This window comes from Dipodomys spectabilis, unplaced genomic scaffold (assembly GCF_019054845.1).
Source record: "Dipodomys spectabilis isolate Male_0828 unplaced genomic scaffold, ASM1905484v1 ptg000147l, whole genome shotgun sequence".
NCBI lineage: Eukaryota > Metazoa > Chordata > Mammalia > Rodentia > Heteromyidae > Dipodomys > Dipodomys spectabilis.
In genome coordinates, this window is record NW_024870824.1 from 5,036,350 (window position 1) to 5,052,999 (window position 16,650).

The 16,650-nt window shown below is 41.8% G+C and overlaps 1 protein-coding gene and 1 non-coding gene across 2 annotated transcripts in view; one reads left to right on the forward strand and one right to left on the reverse strand.

Moving 5' to 3' along the window:
* Reep5 (receptor accessory protein 5) overlaps nt 1–15,940 on the reverse strand; it is a 29,305-nt gene extending 13,365 nt beyond the window's left edge. Inside the window, exons 1-3 of the mRNA XM_042692104.1 lie at nt 15,736–15,940; nt 15,026–15,119; nt 141–279 (exon numbers count right to left, since the gene is read on the reverse strand). Coding sequence (XP_042548038.1) covers nt 141–279; nt 15,026–15,119; nt 15,736–15,853 — 351 coding nt within the window. The 5' untranslated portion in view covers nt 15,854–15,940. The remainder of the gene's footprint in view (nt 1–140; nt 280–15,025; nt 15,120–15,735) is intronic.
* LOC122118267 lies at nt 12,510–12,617 on the forward strand. The gene has a single exon (XR_006149307.1). It is a non-coding gene; the product is annotated as a U6 spliceosomal RNA (small nuclear RNA).
* Nucleotides 15,941–16,650: the final 710 nt, after the last annotated feature.

Below are 16,650 nucleotides of genomic sequence, written 5' to 3' on the forward strand. Positions count from 1 at the left end.
TATCTTATTTGTAATCTAAGACAGACCCACAGATCTCTAACATTTAAGTATTTGTTCCTATTTCTTGTGTATAGGTGCTGAGATAGTGTTTTAGTGGTGGAGAACAAAGCAAATACATATGTGGAAGGAAGCCAATGTACCTTTAGCATGTAGTAGAAGGGGAACCAGGAGAGGAAGAGATCAGAGAAGAATTCAGCAATGCTGAACACGCCATATACTACCCAGTAGGTCAGCCACTGGGTATCATCATCCTTATTGGGACTCTCTATGGCTTTCATTCTGAAAGGCAATGCAAAAAAAAGTATATCATTTAGTAAGATCTCCATGACACATTTCCAAACATTATTCTTTCACAGCATGTTAATACTACTGAGAAACATATGTACAGCATCACTAGCTGTAAGAAATACAACATATAGACACTAGGTGAAAACATCAGAACAAGCTATTGTAAACACTTGTTTCCAGCTTCTGGCTAGCACTAGCAAACACTGCCCATGGTAGCCTGCCAGAGCCTCCCCTCTTCTCATCTAGTTCTCCTGAGAACTAGAGCAATCACCACTCCCAGGCCAAGGTCTAGATATATCAGGAAGAATTCTCTAATGGTGAATAGCTATGTGTGTGTCCATGCATGCGTGCATGTGTCCATGTGTGTGCACTGCTACCAGTGTTTGAACTCAGGGCCTTGTCCTCTTTCTCAACTTTTTTTACTCATAATTAGTACTCTACCAGTTGAGTCATATCACAAGTCCCACATTTTGGACGGTTAATTGGAAAGAAGTCTCATTTGGGCTGGCTTTCAACTGTGAGCCTCGGATTTCAGCCTGAGTAGCTACGATTACAGGCGTGAGACACCAGTACCAGGCATCTTAAATACTTTTGACAGCTGAAATGCATCACTGAGAAGACAGAGGTTCTCATAAGGGAACTGTCAGAAGGCAGGTCAGGCACTACCTCAAGTCCATAGTATGCTGCATAATAAACAGGTGGAAAACCTTAGGGTCTTCATTTAGTTCAGACTGTCTTTTTGTGATTCTCAGGCAATAGACCATCCTCCCTCATCATGACATGACATTTTCAACCTTAACAACTACTTAAGACAAAATTCATTATGCAAGTGGATGAAATTAAATGTTAAGTAATCTTTTACTTCTGAACCACAGAATTGTCCTTCAAGTTCTAGGAATTTCTTTATTCTAAACCCTTTTTTGGGGGGGAGGTGGGAGTCTGGTCGTGGGGCCTGAACTCCGGGCCCAGGCGCTGTCCCTCAGCTCTACAGTTCAAGGCTTGCACTCTACCACTTGAGCCACAGCACCACTTCCGGCTTTTTTTTTTCCTGCTTATGTGGTGCTGAGGAATCAAACACAGGGCCTCATGCATGCAAGGCAAGCACTCTACCACTGAGGCACCTTCCCAGCCCTCTAAACCCTTTCTTATGCTAACCTAAAATATATCTGTATATCTAGCATAGCTGAGTTGCGCTAAAACCTTAAAGTAGAAGAAATCTGAATTTTCTTTAGCCTGTAACAAACTACTGAAAACACATTGGCTACTGTCTTAAATCAGCTCCCCAAAGACACAGGATACTGAGTCATCAGCTAAGAAAGTCCTTGTAAGATAATTAGAAGGGACTGGGAAGGTGGCTCAGTGGTAGAGTGCTTGCTTTGCATTCATGAGGCCCTGAGTTCGATTCCTCAGCACCACATAAGCAGAAAAAGCCGGAGTGGCACTGTTGCTCAAGTGGAAGAGCACTAGCCTTGAGCTGAAGAGCTGAGGGACAGTGCCCAGGCCCAGAGTTTAAGCCCCACAACCGACAAAAATAACAACAATAAAGATAATTAGAAGCAGTGTCCATGCATATGTTTGTACATGTGTATGCTTTAAAAAATAACCATGGCGAGCCCAGGCACAGTGGTACATGCCTATAATCCCAGCTGGACTCTCAGGTGGACTCTGGAAGGGTAATGGTTTGAGGCCAGTTGGGACAAAAAGTTAAGACATCTCAGCCAAAAAAATAAAAAATAAAGATCATAGGTGGTACTATACAGAAGGTATAAATGGGACCATCCTCCAACTAGCTGGCATTAAAACAAAATTTATTTTTAAAAAGCTAAAAACAAAAAGGGCTGAGGGTGTGGCTTAAGTGGTAGAGAACCTGCCTACCAATCACAAGGCTCTAAGCTCAACCTTTACACAGACAAAAGCTAACTGATGTAAAAGAAGGCCAAAGGAAAAGTGTAGACAAGCATGTTATCTGAAGAATGAGCACAATGTATCTTTTTTGGGGGGCCTAGTCTTGGGGCTTGAACTTAGGGCCTAGGCACTGTCCTTGAGCTTCTTTTGCTCAAGGCCTAAGACTCTACCACTTGAGCCACAGAACCACTTATGGCCAGGGTTTCATGCACACTAGGCAAGCACTCTACCACTAAGCCACATTCCCAGCCCCACAATGTTTATGTGTAAGATTTTGCTTCCCCTGTATTTTATTTGGGTTAATATGGCTTATCTATAGTAAGTGGATGCTTTAAATTAGTAATGTAAAAAATGTGTTTATTATACAATTATCCTAGGCAGAAAGGATACATAATAAAATTTCACTTAAGATTTAGTTTGTGGTCCAAAACATTCCATGACTAAACTATCAACAATATAAATTCAAAAGTTTCCATGTTAATACATTGTAACACTATATAATAATACCACAAAAGTTAAAATAACTCAGTCCAGCACTCCTGGATTACAATCTGTAATCCTAGCTATTCAGGAGGCTGAAATCAGGAGGATCAAGGCTCCAAGCCACACCAGGCAAAGAGTTCACAAGATCCTATCTCAACTGAAAAGCTGGGCACAATGGCATAGGCTTGATATACTAGATATGTTGGTAAGGTAAACAGGAGGGTCACAGTATAGTCTGGCCCCAGCAAAAATATCACATATCTCAAATATAACAGAGCAATCTGGGCACAAGTGGTTCACTCCTATAATCTAGCTATTCAAGGAGGTGGAGATCTGAGGACCCCAAAAAGCCAGAAGTGGAGGTGTGACTCAAATGGTAAAGTACAGCCTTGAGCAAAAAATAAAAAATAAATAAAAAACTCAAGCCCCAGAACTAACAATAAATAAAAGTCAGAGCAAAAGACAGGAGACACATTTAAGTAGCAGAGCTTGACTATCAGCATAAAGCCTCTGATTTCCTAGTACCATTTAAAAAAAAGTCTACCAGACTTTCTATAACTACTACTTCCTATGAGACTAAAGGTCTCTTTAGGGCTTATTAAAAACCAACAGTAAAGTGAACATCAGACATGTTCATTTAATTTCTCTCTTGAGGAAACACCTAATGATTTTCTTACAGACTTTTTAACAATAGACGTAAAAAAGACCTTTAGGATGAATACATGCATTAGAGAGGTATACAACCTATCACTTGGCCAGGTGCTGGAGGCTTATACCTGTAATACTAGTCAGGAAGCTGAGTATCTCAGTTCAAAGCCAGCATGGGCAGAAAAATCCTTGAGACTCATATCTCCAATTAGTTACTAAAAAGGCTGGAAGTAGAGCTATGGCTCAAGTAGGAGAGTGATAGCCTTGAGCAAAAAAGCTCAGGAATGGGGCTGGGAAAGTGGCTCAGTGATAGAGTGCTTGCCTTGCATTCATGAGGCCCTGGATCCCATTCCTTAGCACTACATAAGCAGAAAAAAACCAGAAGTGGTGCTGTGGCTCAAGTGGTAGAGTGCTATCCTTGAGCTGAAGAGCTGAGGGACAGCACCCAGGACCAGAGTTCAGGCACTATGATGGACAAAAAAAAAAGCTCAGTAACAGTGCGTAGGCTCTGAGTTTAGACCCTAGGACCAGCACCAAAAAATTGACTCATTTGAACTTTCTATTTAAGAAAAACAAAAACTACTATTTACATTCAGCTGTGGAATGGCCTTTCCCTTCATTTCTTCTTGTGTGTCTGCCTTTGCATTATTTCAGTAGCAGCAGCTGGCAGCTTTCTATCCTCATTCAGTCTCTTACTCCGTACTTACCCTTGGGCAAGTTACTCAGTCTCTCCGGGCCTAAGCTTGCTCATCTGTCAAAGACAGTGATAAATCTCATTGTGTGGCTGTGAAGATTAACTAATACATATAAAGCAGTTACAAACACTGAATGGCATAAATATCTCCTTAATAGCTAATGATTATAGTACTGTAATAATTTATTCTTATTCACAGGGATTGAAGAGTTTAAAACTAAAGAAAGCAAAAAATCTTTCTGGCTAAGTAGAACTGGTGAAAGGCCATTATCAGTCAATAAGGCTAAAAGGAGATTAAAGAATTATCCATGGATTTTAATCGTCCTTTAAATCCCAAATGCTCCAAATCCCAAATGCTACCTTAGTAAAGAGTTGACTGAAATCCCAAAATCCTGTTTAAAAGTTAGTGGTGAGGGCTAGCAAAGTGGCTCAGTGGTAGAGCGCTTGCCTTGCATGCATGAGGCCCTGGGTTCGATTCCTCAGTACCACATAAGCAAAAAAAAAGCTGGAGGTGGCACTGTGGCTCAAGTGGTAGAGCACTAGGCCTTGAGATGAAGAGCTGAGGGACAACACCTAGGCCCAGAGTTCAGGCCCCACTACCGACCAAAAAAAAGAAAATAAAAAGTTAGTGGTGAAAATTTGGATAGTGATAAAAGCATTCTTCAGACCCACCCCAAAAGATAATACTGGCAAAACTTCATATCTTTGGTATTGGACTGATACCACTAAGGCCTATTACTTGCTGAGCAGCCCATCGGGCCCCAGTAACTAGGACTGGCTGCTTGGACCCTTGTTGGCCCATTTATTTGTTCACACACTTTGGCTGCAGTTGTCTGAAAGCTAGGGCCAAAACAAAGGACAGCTTTAAACATATGTGAAATAAAAACAATGGTTGGGCTGATATTCTCTCTCTCCCAAATTAAGTGCCCTTCTTCAGATAGCTTTAAGCTACTGCCTGACCCACTTACAGAAACATTTTTTTCCTTTTTTTTTGAATACTGAGTTTGAACTCAGGTGTTAGCATTTGTGAAACAGATGCTCTACAGCTTGAGCACACTCCCGGCCCTTTTCTTTTTTGGTATCAGGGAATGAATCTAGGGCCTTTCACTAGCCAGGCAGCCACTCTGCTTGAGCAACACCCCAGCCCTAAGCTACAAATTTTCTAAGGATGCTAGATGATAACAATGAGTCAACATAGGTTCATCAACTGTAACAAGCATAACCTCCTGGTAGGGTGGTTTCTAGTAGAGGTACCTATGCAGCTGGGCAAGAAGTCTAAGGGAAATATCTGTACTTTCTACTCAATTTTGCTATGAATCTAAAATTACTCTGAAAAATAGCATTGCTTTAATGAAATTCATTTTTAAAAAAGTTATTTCAAAAATAATGGGCATGAGGCCCTGGGTATGACTCCCAGACCATGCAAAAAAGGTTAAGTAGTTTGCACATATGAAACAATATGCCAAATAATATACTACCCACTTTTATCTAGTATTTCTTATTGTAAATTCATGAGCATATCTGTCATCCCTGGTGGATAAGAAATGTAAATAGGAGGATTTCAGTCTGGTCCAGCCTAGGGAGAGACTGTGAGGCTCTATTAAAAAAAATAGGCATGGCTCAAGTGATCAAGCACATGGCTAGCATGTATACTGAGTTTAATACAACAAGAACACACACACACACACAAAAAAATAATCCAAGACTAGAGGTATGACCCAGTGGTAAAGTGCTTACCTAGGAAGCACAAGACCCTGAATTCAAATTCTAGTAGTGTTTTTTAAAAAGTCATAATAATGCATCTGGAATCAAGGACCAAAAAAACAAAAACAAATACCCTAGAGTCAAGGACCAAAATGACCCCAAGGACCTGAAAATCTTGTAAAAGTTTCAGAGCCAAGCCACAACATACTTAAGGGAGGAAAAAAGAGAAAAAGAAAATATGACTGGGAGATTTTTCCTCAAATTGCTTAAAAGCTCAGTAAAACAAAGTTAAAGCCGGGCACTGGTGGCTCACGCCTGTAATCCTAGCTACTCAGGAGGCTGAGATCTGAGGATTACAGTTCAAAGCCAGCTCCAGTAGGAAAGTCCATGAGACTCTTATCTCCAATAAAGCACTAGCAAGCCAGAAGTGGTGCTGTGGCTCAAGCAGTAGAGTGCCTGCCTTGAGCTGAAGAGGGCAGGGACAGCGGCCAAGCTAGAATTCAAGCCCCACAACTGACACACACTGACACCCACTGACACACACACACACACACACACACACACACACACACACACACACACAAGTTAAAGAACCTCAATATGATTAAGTCAGTTTCTCTATTTTTATTGTTAATAAAATAATCACCCTTAAGTAAGCACTAATTCTGTGCTGTATGACATGTTATCTTCCCCTTTTACATATGAGAAAATTGAGTTTATGAAAGTTAAGCTGTTTGCCCAATAATGATGATCAGTTCCATTTAAATATGCTTTGGAATACTTATACCCAAGATGCTTAGATATACACTACATGCACATAGAAACCATGGCTCATAGAAACTCATCATAATTTAGATAGAATTAACCAACAATATGTCTTCAAAGCATTGATTTTACTATTAACCAATTCTACCCCATCAGTGAGTATTTTAACAAGTCAATTATATTATGAGTGAGTATCCAAACAAGTGGCTCATTAAAATAATAAGTAAATAAATAAAAGCTCGGTGCCAGTGGCTTATGCTTGTAATCCTAGCTACTCAGGAGGACAAGATCTGAGAATCACAATATGAAGTCAGATGGGGCAGGAAAGTCGGTGAGACTCTTCTTTCCAATTAAACACCAAAAAGCCAGAAGTAGGGCTGTGGCTCAAGTGCTAGAGTGCTAGTGTTGAACAAAACAACTCAGGTCAAAACAACTCCCAGGTCCTGAGTTCAAGCCCCAGGACCAGCATACACACACAAAAAACGTTAAGGGTATGTTGGTAGTAAAGGACAGAAATAAATTTGCTTCTGACCCATCTGCTTTATGTTTTATTTTTTGAAATGCTAAGTAATGTTTAATAGCAAATATTCTAGTGTTCAAGGTGGATTGCCTGAAGCTTGAATATGAAGAATATGGGACCATAATGTTTATTATCCTTTTTGTTACAGCAGAAATCTAATATTGTGACCAACTACCATAGCCCTATGCACAGAAATTTCTGACAACTCAAAATGATTTTCCTGTATCAGTGCTCCATAGAAAGAAAAGAAATCATCTATTTTATGACAAAACCACTAGTTTGTTTCTATGCCAATAAGGACAAAGGTTTTCTTTGTGCTCTTCATTGAGAGCAGGAGATGACTAACAGACAAGAAACTAACTGAAACTTCTTTATTATTATACTATGCATCTCCATACCAAAACAAAAAAAAAATGAGACAACTAGTAGATAATTATGTTTCTTAAGCATGTGGAAATTATGTTCTAAAATGTCTACACAAAAGCAATGAAAGAGTATACTATGCTCCTTTACTGTAATATAGTATCTCCTACAAGATCAAATGACTGATTATTTATGTTGGTAGCACTGGGGTTTGAACTTGGCCTCACACCTGCTAAGCAGGCACTCTAACATAAATGAACAATTAATGACATGCATACTATATCATACATTAAGTTAAATTCACAGGCAAATACTATTAGGACAACCATTTGTCAATAAAACTGATGGTTCTATAAATGTATATATCAAGTATGGTACCATAAAATTTAACCTAAATTGGACATGTCAGTTCACACCTGTAATCCCATACTCAGAAGGCAAGAGGAAGGCCAGTCTACATAGCTACATAGCAATCCCTGTCAAACAAACAAAACAACAACAAGGAGTCGGGAGCCGGTGGCTCATGACTATAATCCTAGCTGCTCAGGAAGCTGAGATCTAAGCATTGCGGTTTAAAGCCAGCTCCAGCAGGAAAGTCTGGGAGACACATCTGTAATTAATCAACAGAAAACTGGAAGTGGCACTGTGGGTCAAAGTGGTAAAGAGCTAGCTTTGAGTGAATAAAAGGCTTAGGGACAGCACCCAGTTCAAGCCCCATGACAATGTATAGATATAAATTCACTAAGGTCTGGGAATGTAGCACATTGGTAGAGCACCTGCCTAGTATGCACAAGGTCCTAGGTTCCATGTCCAGTACCTCCCCAAAGAAAATGTTTAAACTCAAGAACCTCACAACTTAAATGAGAAATAACCTAAAGTGTCCTTTCTTAGATAAAAGAGGACATCAAGAAGTAGAAAGCAAGTCTAGAGTTACCTCTGACATGCAAGTGATCCCTTAACCAGATCACTTGGCCCAACTGTCAGAAATGCCAGAATATATTTATGTGTATGCTATATGACTGAGAGGGGCTATGAGAAGCTTTATGCCCAGGAATCAGAAAAAAGAGCAAGTAACAGAGTTTACAATCAGGATGGGTTCTGCAGCCCTCACAGTTATATTTTGCTATTTCATTAGCAATTAGATTATTTTTAACTTCTGATGGAGTAACTATTCCTCAGAATTGTTATTAATTATCAATAGTCACTAAATTACTTAAGATGTTATAATTGTATATACACTTGCTTTAAATTCTACACAAAGAAATTAGATTCTCACTCAAAATCAATCCTAAAAAAGAGAACTTCTCCTGAAAAGGAGAAGAGGGCAACTTTGACAGAAAGGACAAACGGATCAAATCTCCAAGGCCTTCATAAAGAAGTCAAGGCAAAATTCAAAGAAGTTTATAGGGAACATTCTAGAACACAGTGTTAGGAATGGGGTCCCCTTCACAACTAATTCAGTGCTCAGAAACTCTGATCATCAATAAATAATTTTAAATCATTTTATTTGTTCCTTAAAACTTTCTTTTTCTTTATGGAAGAGGCAAGGAGGGAAAATCTCAAATCAATGGCTTTAATTAGGCTACAAAAATGGTCACAAATTTTTATAACAATATTTTTTTTTGCCAGTCCTGGGGCTTGAACTCAGGGCCTGGGCACTGATCCTGGGCTTCTTTTGCTCAAGGGTAGCACTCTACCACTTGAGCCACAGCACCATTTGCAGCTTTTTCTGTGTATGTGGTACTGAGGAATCGAACCCAGGATTTCATGCAAGGTAAGCAAGCACTCCACCACTGAGCCACCCTCCCAGCTAATAATATTTTTATTACATTTCTTTTTTCTACAACACCCTCATCTTAAACAGCTCAGCAATACTGGTAGTAAAACTAAGTGAAAACAGACAAGAGGGGGGAAAAACACCTGTTAAGAGTAAAATGTTTAAGATTTTAGTGTTAAGTTATAATTTGAGAAATGTCATTTAAATTTTTGGTCCATGTACACAGTTGGCCAGAAGGCCACATTTGCTTTGTGCTTCATAATACCCAGGAAAGTAGCCTATGGATGTGCTCTGTTTCACTCTTAAGCATTTTAACAAAGAATAGATAGCAAATGTGAGAGAAAAAGCTATTGTAAAAAGAAAATAAGCAGCTTAGTAGAAAACCTATCTGTTCCCAAGTTCTCCTGAGTAAAAAAGAAAACATAGTAATTATAGGTTCTCAGAAAACCACAAGAAAACAAACACACCCCTTACTAGTGAGTTGAGGAAGAAAACTACAAATACTAGAACCACAATGCAGCTTACGCCTGCTTTAGAAGACTTGCTGCAAAACAGAAGAGTTTGGTTGACAACTGTTAGATACAATTTGGGGACTTTCATAATCCTGTCTCTGGATAATGAACCCCTTTCGAAGTCTGTCACTGTAAACCTTAAACAAATGGAAATTCTTTTTAATCTATGTTCCTAAAACACATTCTTATTTTATCTTCTGTGAGTGATTAGCTAAAATGCTGTTGGAGCTTTTACTTGTGGCTAATTGTTTACAAGTCATGTAGACATTCTAACAATAGCTTTTTCTTAATTATACTCACAACCTCTTTCTGAGCTAATCAAACATTTCCTCCTTAGACTCAGTTCTTGACTTACGACTAAATCCGATTCAAGTGTGCCATCTTCATTTTATATGGGCCTGCACTACTAAAACAGGGAAAGTCTCTACATATAACTATTAATATACTATAGTTACTGTCATAAATCAAGCTACATATAAGAGACAGAGAAACTATTAGTAATCTAATGAACATTCACAATACACAGCAATGACCTTGTGTGCAGATTATTATTCAGAATGACAGTACCTTATTTGAGAAAGGAAAAACAGAAGGTAATATGTTGTCAGGGTCAATTTGATAAAACAAAAAGTTAACACTAAAAGTATATTTTTCTTCTCTTTGTAAGGTAGAGAATGTGGGACAATCAAAGAGCCACATTTGAAATACAATACCACAGAAAGTAAAACATAGTCTTTGGGGCTCGAGTGGTAGAGTGCTTGCTTAGCAAATGTGAAGCCTTGGTTTAATCCCCGGTAACTAACATACACACACACACACACACACACACACACACACACACACACACACACACACACACACACACACACACACTCTCTCTCTCTCTCTCTCTCTCTCTCTCTCTCTCTCTCTCTCTCTCTCTCTCTCTCTCTCTCTCTCTCTTTGGAGCCAAGGTCCTTGGGTTCAAATACCAATCTCACTTAACTTAACTACTCCTTCCTGATCTGTAAAAATAAGAATAATAGCATTTAAATAATAGGGTTGTTATGAACATTAGATACATTAGATGAGCTATATTTGTGAAGTCCTTAAGACTATATATATGCATATATCTGTATAATTTTTCAATTAAATAAAATGTTGCACATGTGTCCAGCAATGATGCAGAGACTAAAATTTTTGTAGTGGTAACAGAAGTTTAAAATGGATTAGAGAGGACATTCAAAAATTAACACATCACTGGAGTGCATATAAGATTTCAAAAACATTGACAAACATTAAACTAAATATAAATTCCACAGTGTTGGACTCTAAATATATTTCCAGTTGGCACCAACATATTCCTACATGTGCTTTTACATTCCTCTGTAGTAACTGAGGATTTTAACCAAGCCTGATCTCTGTGTGACCTTGGGAAGCACTTTGGCTTTTTCTTTCCCTTTTCAAACTAAAGGGGGCTGTGTGAAACTCAGTGATGGAGCACTTGTCTAGCAAGTGAATTCAGTCTTCAGTACTGAAGGAAACAAGCAAAAAGTAGAGGAACTGTGCTATATATCTGACATCTAAGAAATACATGAAAAGACGGAAAATAATAAATTTTTTTACAAAAATTTTTAAAACAAAAAGCTCAGTAGATTAGAAAGCCAATCCTCCCACTTTCCTCACTTCAGAACAAAAATAAAAATAGAAAATCAATTCATTAGATTTTGCCTCAAGGCTTTACACTCAAGGCCTGGTCACTTTCCCTGAGCTTCTTTTGCTTAAGGCTAGCATTCCACCACTTGAGCCGCAGGGCTGCTTCTGGCTTTTTCTGTTTATGTGGTACTGAGGAATTGAACCCAGGGCTTCATGCATGCTAAGCAAGTACTCTATCACTAAGCCACATTCCTAGCCCCATCAATATTTTTTAAAGCTTCTTAAATTACTCCAATGGGCAATGACCTCTACAGTCTTTTAGGAATAAGTCCAAGTACACAGAAACCATTTAATTCCCCATAATCTTTATGTTGATTTATAAAAGAGCTAAAACTTACAAAAGGAAGCATCCTGTAAATACTAATCTACAGATATTCATTAAATTTCCTAAATTTTTGCTTAAATAATTAAATCCTCTTTATTCTTAATACCTTTTCAAATCCTTTAAAATATACTTCATCTCTGTCTTAGAAAATTCAAGTTGAAAAGAAAACAGTGATGTACTTGGCAAATAAAATGATCCCTAAATCTGCAAAATCCTCTTCCTTGTACTACTACTCTGCTCTAGCAGAATTTCTAGCAACTGATAGAAACATTTAGTGTTGTAAGTAAAAAGAACTAATAGTTTCCATCTGATTATGTAGAAAATGAATGCAGAATGACCACAAACAAATAACAAAGCTGAGTTAGCTGGCTTAAACACACTTTAAAATATGACTGAAAATGGCCTTACTAGCATCAATCCACTTCTGGTCAAGGAGAAACATTCTTGAGTTCTGCACACATTTCAGTCACATTTGCACACTTATGACCCATCTAGAAACAGACTTGTTTTTTGTTTTTGTCGGTCATGGGGCTTGAACTCTGGGCCTGAGCGCTATCCCTCAGCTCTTCTGCACAAGGCTAGTGCTCTACCACTTGAGCTACAGCACCACTTCCTAGAAACAGATTTTTAACTTGCTGCAGCTTACAAAGATATCTAATCACACTAACACAGAAGTTTATATTACACTTTATTATATATCAAATGGCACTGATACATAAAAAAGGAACTTTATTATGTTAATCAATATTTTTTAATTTATTATTTTTTTTCTGCTTTAATATTAAGTGGCAAGACAGTTACCAAACTACCACTCAAAATCTCAGTTCTAGTTGCTCGCTTTGGTAGCACATATAATAAAAATTGGAATGGTACAGAGAAGAATAGCATGGCCCCTTAGCAAGGATGACATGCAAATTCATGAAGTGTTCTGTATTTTTTTTTTTTTTTGGTCAGTTGTGAGGTTTGAACTCCAAGTGTGGGCGCTGTCCCTGAGCTCTTCAACACAAGGCTAGTACTCTACCACTTGAGCCACAGCGCCACTTCCGGTTTTCTGAGTGGTTTATTGGAGGTAAGAGTCTCACAGACTTTCTTGCCCGGGCTGGCTTTGAACCACGATCCTCAGATCTCAGACTCGTGAGTAGCTAGGATTAGAGGTGTGAGCCATCAGCACCCAGCTGTATTTTTTTTAATCAGTTCTAAAGACTATCAATAAAATCTTCTTTAAAAATGTTTCATGGGATGGGGCTGGGAAGGTGGCTCAGTGGTAGAGCGCTTGCCTTGCATGCCTGAGGCTCTGGGTTTGATTCCTCAGCACCACATAAGCAAAAAGAAAAAAGCCGGAAGTGGCGCTGTGGCTCAAGTGGTAGAGCGCTAGTCTTGAGCTGAAGAGCTGAGGGACTGCGCCCAGGGCCAGAGTTCAGGTCCCACGACTGCCCCCCAAAAAAAAAGTTTCATGGGGCTGGGAAGGTGGCTCAGTGGTAGATTGCTTGCCTTGAATACATGAGGCCCTGGGTTCGATTCCTCAGCACCACATAAGCAGTTTAAAAAGCAGGAAGTGGCACTGTGGCTCAAGTGGTAGAGCGTTAGCCTTGAGCTGAAGAGCTGAGGGACAGCACCCAGGCCCAGAGTTCAGGCCCCAGGACCAGCAAAAAAAAAAGTTTCATGATGACTATCATTGTGAAGATTAAAAGGTGTTTGTGACTTAAAGAAATTTTTTTTAATGTTTCAAAGCCTTTCTAAAAGAACTTTAAGTACATACACAAAAAGAGGCAAATTAATGAATGTACTGCTGGGTTATTTTGTCTGTCAGCACAGACACAATAATGTAACAAGCTGGGTTGTTGGGGTTTTTTTTTTTGCATCTTTACTTTTTTATTATCTTTAAATAGTTGTTCAAAGGAAGTATCATTCAACAAATCAGTTTGTGAACATTATGTATCTTGATGTCATCCCTTACATTTTGAAGGGTTTTTAAAAAATTGTATTGTTATAAAGGCAATGTACAAAGGGGCTGTACAAGCTACTTTGAACAAAATGCCAGAAGCGGAGAAGGGGTAGCTGGTCTAGCCTGGGTGGGAAAAAGGTAAAAATGTTGGCAAGGGCTGGGAATGTGGCTTAGTGGTGAAGTGCTTGCCTAGAATGCATGAAGCCCTGGGTTTGATTCCTCAGTACCACATAAACAGCGCTGTGGCTCAAATGGTAACGTGCAACCTTGAGTACAGAGCAGCTCAGGGACAGAGCCCAGGCCTTGAGTTCAGGCCCAAGGACCAGAAAAAAAAAATGTTTGCAAGACCCCAGCTCTACCATTGGCCATACATGGTATCACCCCAATGATAAGGGAAACATATCAGTCCAGGGTAGCCTAAGCATAACACTAGACTCCATCTCAAAAATAACAAATGCAAAAAAGTTGGAGGGGCTCAGTGTGGAATATCGATTAGCTAGTGCAAGACTCTTGAGTTCAAAACCAAAATACCTAAAATACATACCATCTAACAGTAGATTAAATTTTATGGAAAACTGATACTTTTACATTTACCAGATCTGGAAGCCAAACCAGTTTCCTGTTCTGCCCTGGGAAACTCTCAGAATACACATAAAACCCATATGGTACAATAGTATGTAGTGCTGGGGAAGGTAAAAGCTCTTTTCAACCTGAAGTAGTATAAAACAAAATTGAGCTGTTTAAAAGAATAATTTCATTTGAACAAATTAGACGTGAGAAATTGTAGAGTATTACAAAATAAACACATCGTAAAACAAAAACCACTTCACTATAACCTAATCATATAAAATTCATTTTAAATCTAATTATATAAATGAATCATTTATATGACCAAGGAGCTACATTATGGATGCATTTTGTAAGGCTTATTAAGAGTAAGCATTTTTTTCAAATTAGTCTGTAAGATCTTATGATCTTAAAAATCAAAAAGTCAATATTCTTCTCCTTTGACTGAATTAACATCATTTTGGATTAGGGAAGGTCTAATGTATAGGCATTTATTGTCTGTGGACACAAACACATGTGGGAATATCCATTAAAATAACCAGGAAGACACGGTCAGCTCCCTGTGTATAGATACCTGTTGCGATCTCCCCACCTAAAAAGGCAGGAGAACGGAGCTCTAACACTAGTTGTTCTTCCGTGAGAACGTAATGAAAAATTCCTTGGGCTAGTCGGCAGAACAGGTCAAGTTAAAGCTCCAAAATGTGTAACCAGAAGCGATCGGGACTGCTGTCTGGACTACTGCTTCTCTTGGGGGGAAAGTACAGGTCCGCTGTCCAGCCCTGGATGGGGAGAAGGGTGCGAAGGGGACGGGACGACTGCAGGGTGACCACTTACGAGACGTAGGCTGGGTAGCCAAATCCTATCAGGTTGCAGAGGAGCGATGCTCCATAACCGAACACCAGGTACAAGGCCACCAGCCCGATGACTCCTGGGGAGGAGGAGAGACGTGGTTAGGAGACGCCCGAGCACGGCTGCCCGCGCCCACACGGAGAGGCCGGGCCTGGTTGGGCGTTTTCCTCCCGACTCGCTTTAAAGGAGAAAAACAAACCACCCAAAGGTCGGGCCCGCCCGTCCGTGGGGCGCCGCCTGGGTTCGCTGGACACCCGGCCGCCCTCTCGCCGTTCCTTCCTCCCGCCTGCGGGCGCCCCGCCGGGCCGAGAGTCTAGAGGGGCCGGGATTCCCGCACCTGCCTGCGGTCCCCGCCCTCCCGGGGAGAGATCCCCTCCAGGGCGAGCTCCCCGGGTCCGGAGAGGCCCCGACCCTCCGCCACCACTCCGCGCGAAACCTGCGCGATCCCGGGAGACGGGCCGGGCGGGGACCGACACGTCAGCGCCCGCACCACGCGGCCCGGCGCGGCCGCCGCCCTCCCCGCCATACGACCCCCTCTCCTGCCCCCCCGGCCCGGGTAGGGGCCCGCGGAGCCCCTGGCATGCTACTCGCCCCGCGGTCACCCCACACCGCCTCCGCCCCCAGCAGCTGCTGCAGCGGCGGTTTCCCCGGGCCGAGCCGGGGACCGCGACCCTTGGCCGGCCGCGGCCACCCACCGAGCGCGATGTAGCTTCGGTTCACGCCGGTTTTGGCCTCGAGCTTGGCCAGGAGGTCAGTCATGCAGTTCTTCTCGTGCAAGAACCGGTCGAACCTCTCTCTCATGGCTGCAGACATGGCGGGGACCGTCGCCGCCGTCCGAGCTGCTCCGTGTGCGGAGTGGACACAGAACCCGGCTGGCGGGGCGGGGGCGGCGGCGGCGGCGGAGGAGGAGGCGGGCGAGGACCGCGGCGCGTCTGCGCGTCCTCCCCTCGCGCCCTCCGTTCGCCCCGCCCCGCCCCGCCCCGCCCCGCCCCGCGCCCCGCCCGCCCGCCCTGCTTCGCTCGCGCTCCGCCGCGGGCGCCACGCCCGAGAGGCCGGGCCACGGCCGCTCTCGGGGTGGTGCGCGGTGGCCCGGAGCGGCCAGGAGCCGCTGCTTTTTGAGATGGGGCCGGGGCTGAAAGGACTAGCGCCCGCGACGCTGTTCCTGCTGACAATCGAGTGCGGATGGCTTGGTGTGTCCACCCTACTGTGCTAAACCAGCTGTTTCACAGGTGCACACTTCCATCTCAGCAGCAGGCCTGCGGGCTCCCCGTGTCCCTGCACGGGTACTAGGTTGCTAGAAAGAAAACACAAAACCAAAACAAAGCCCTAGCCCTCTCTTCTGTGGCACACCTTTTCCAAGTACTGAGCTCCTTAAACCTCGTGGCGGGCTGGCTGGGATTAAGGTGCGGATGTAGTGGAAATGTCTCCAAATTCTCTCAGTGGCCTCAAGAGTCTGCACTTGTTTACTAAGAAAATTACTCTGAAGGGAGAGGGAGACTGACCACTTTACGTCAGACTTCCCATAGCTTCTTTCAGCTCGAGGTGCCCATGTTCTTCCTCTAATTAAACATAGCTCAACTGACCTTGCTCATGGACCTGGAACCCCTCTG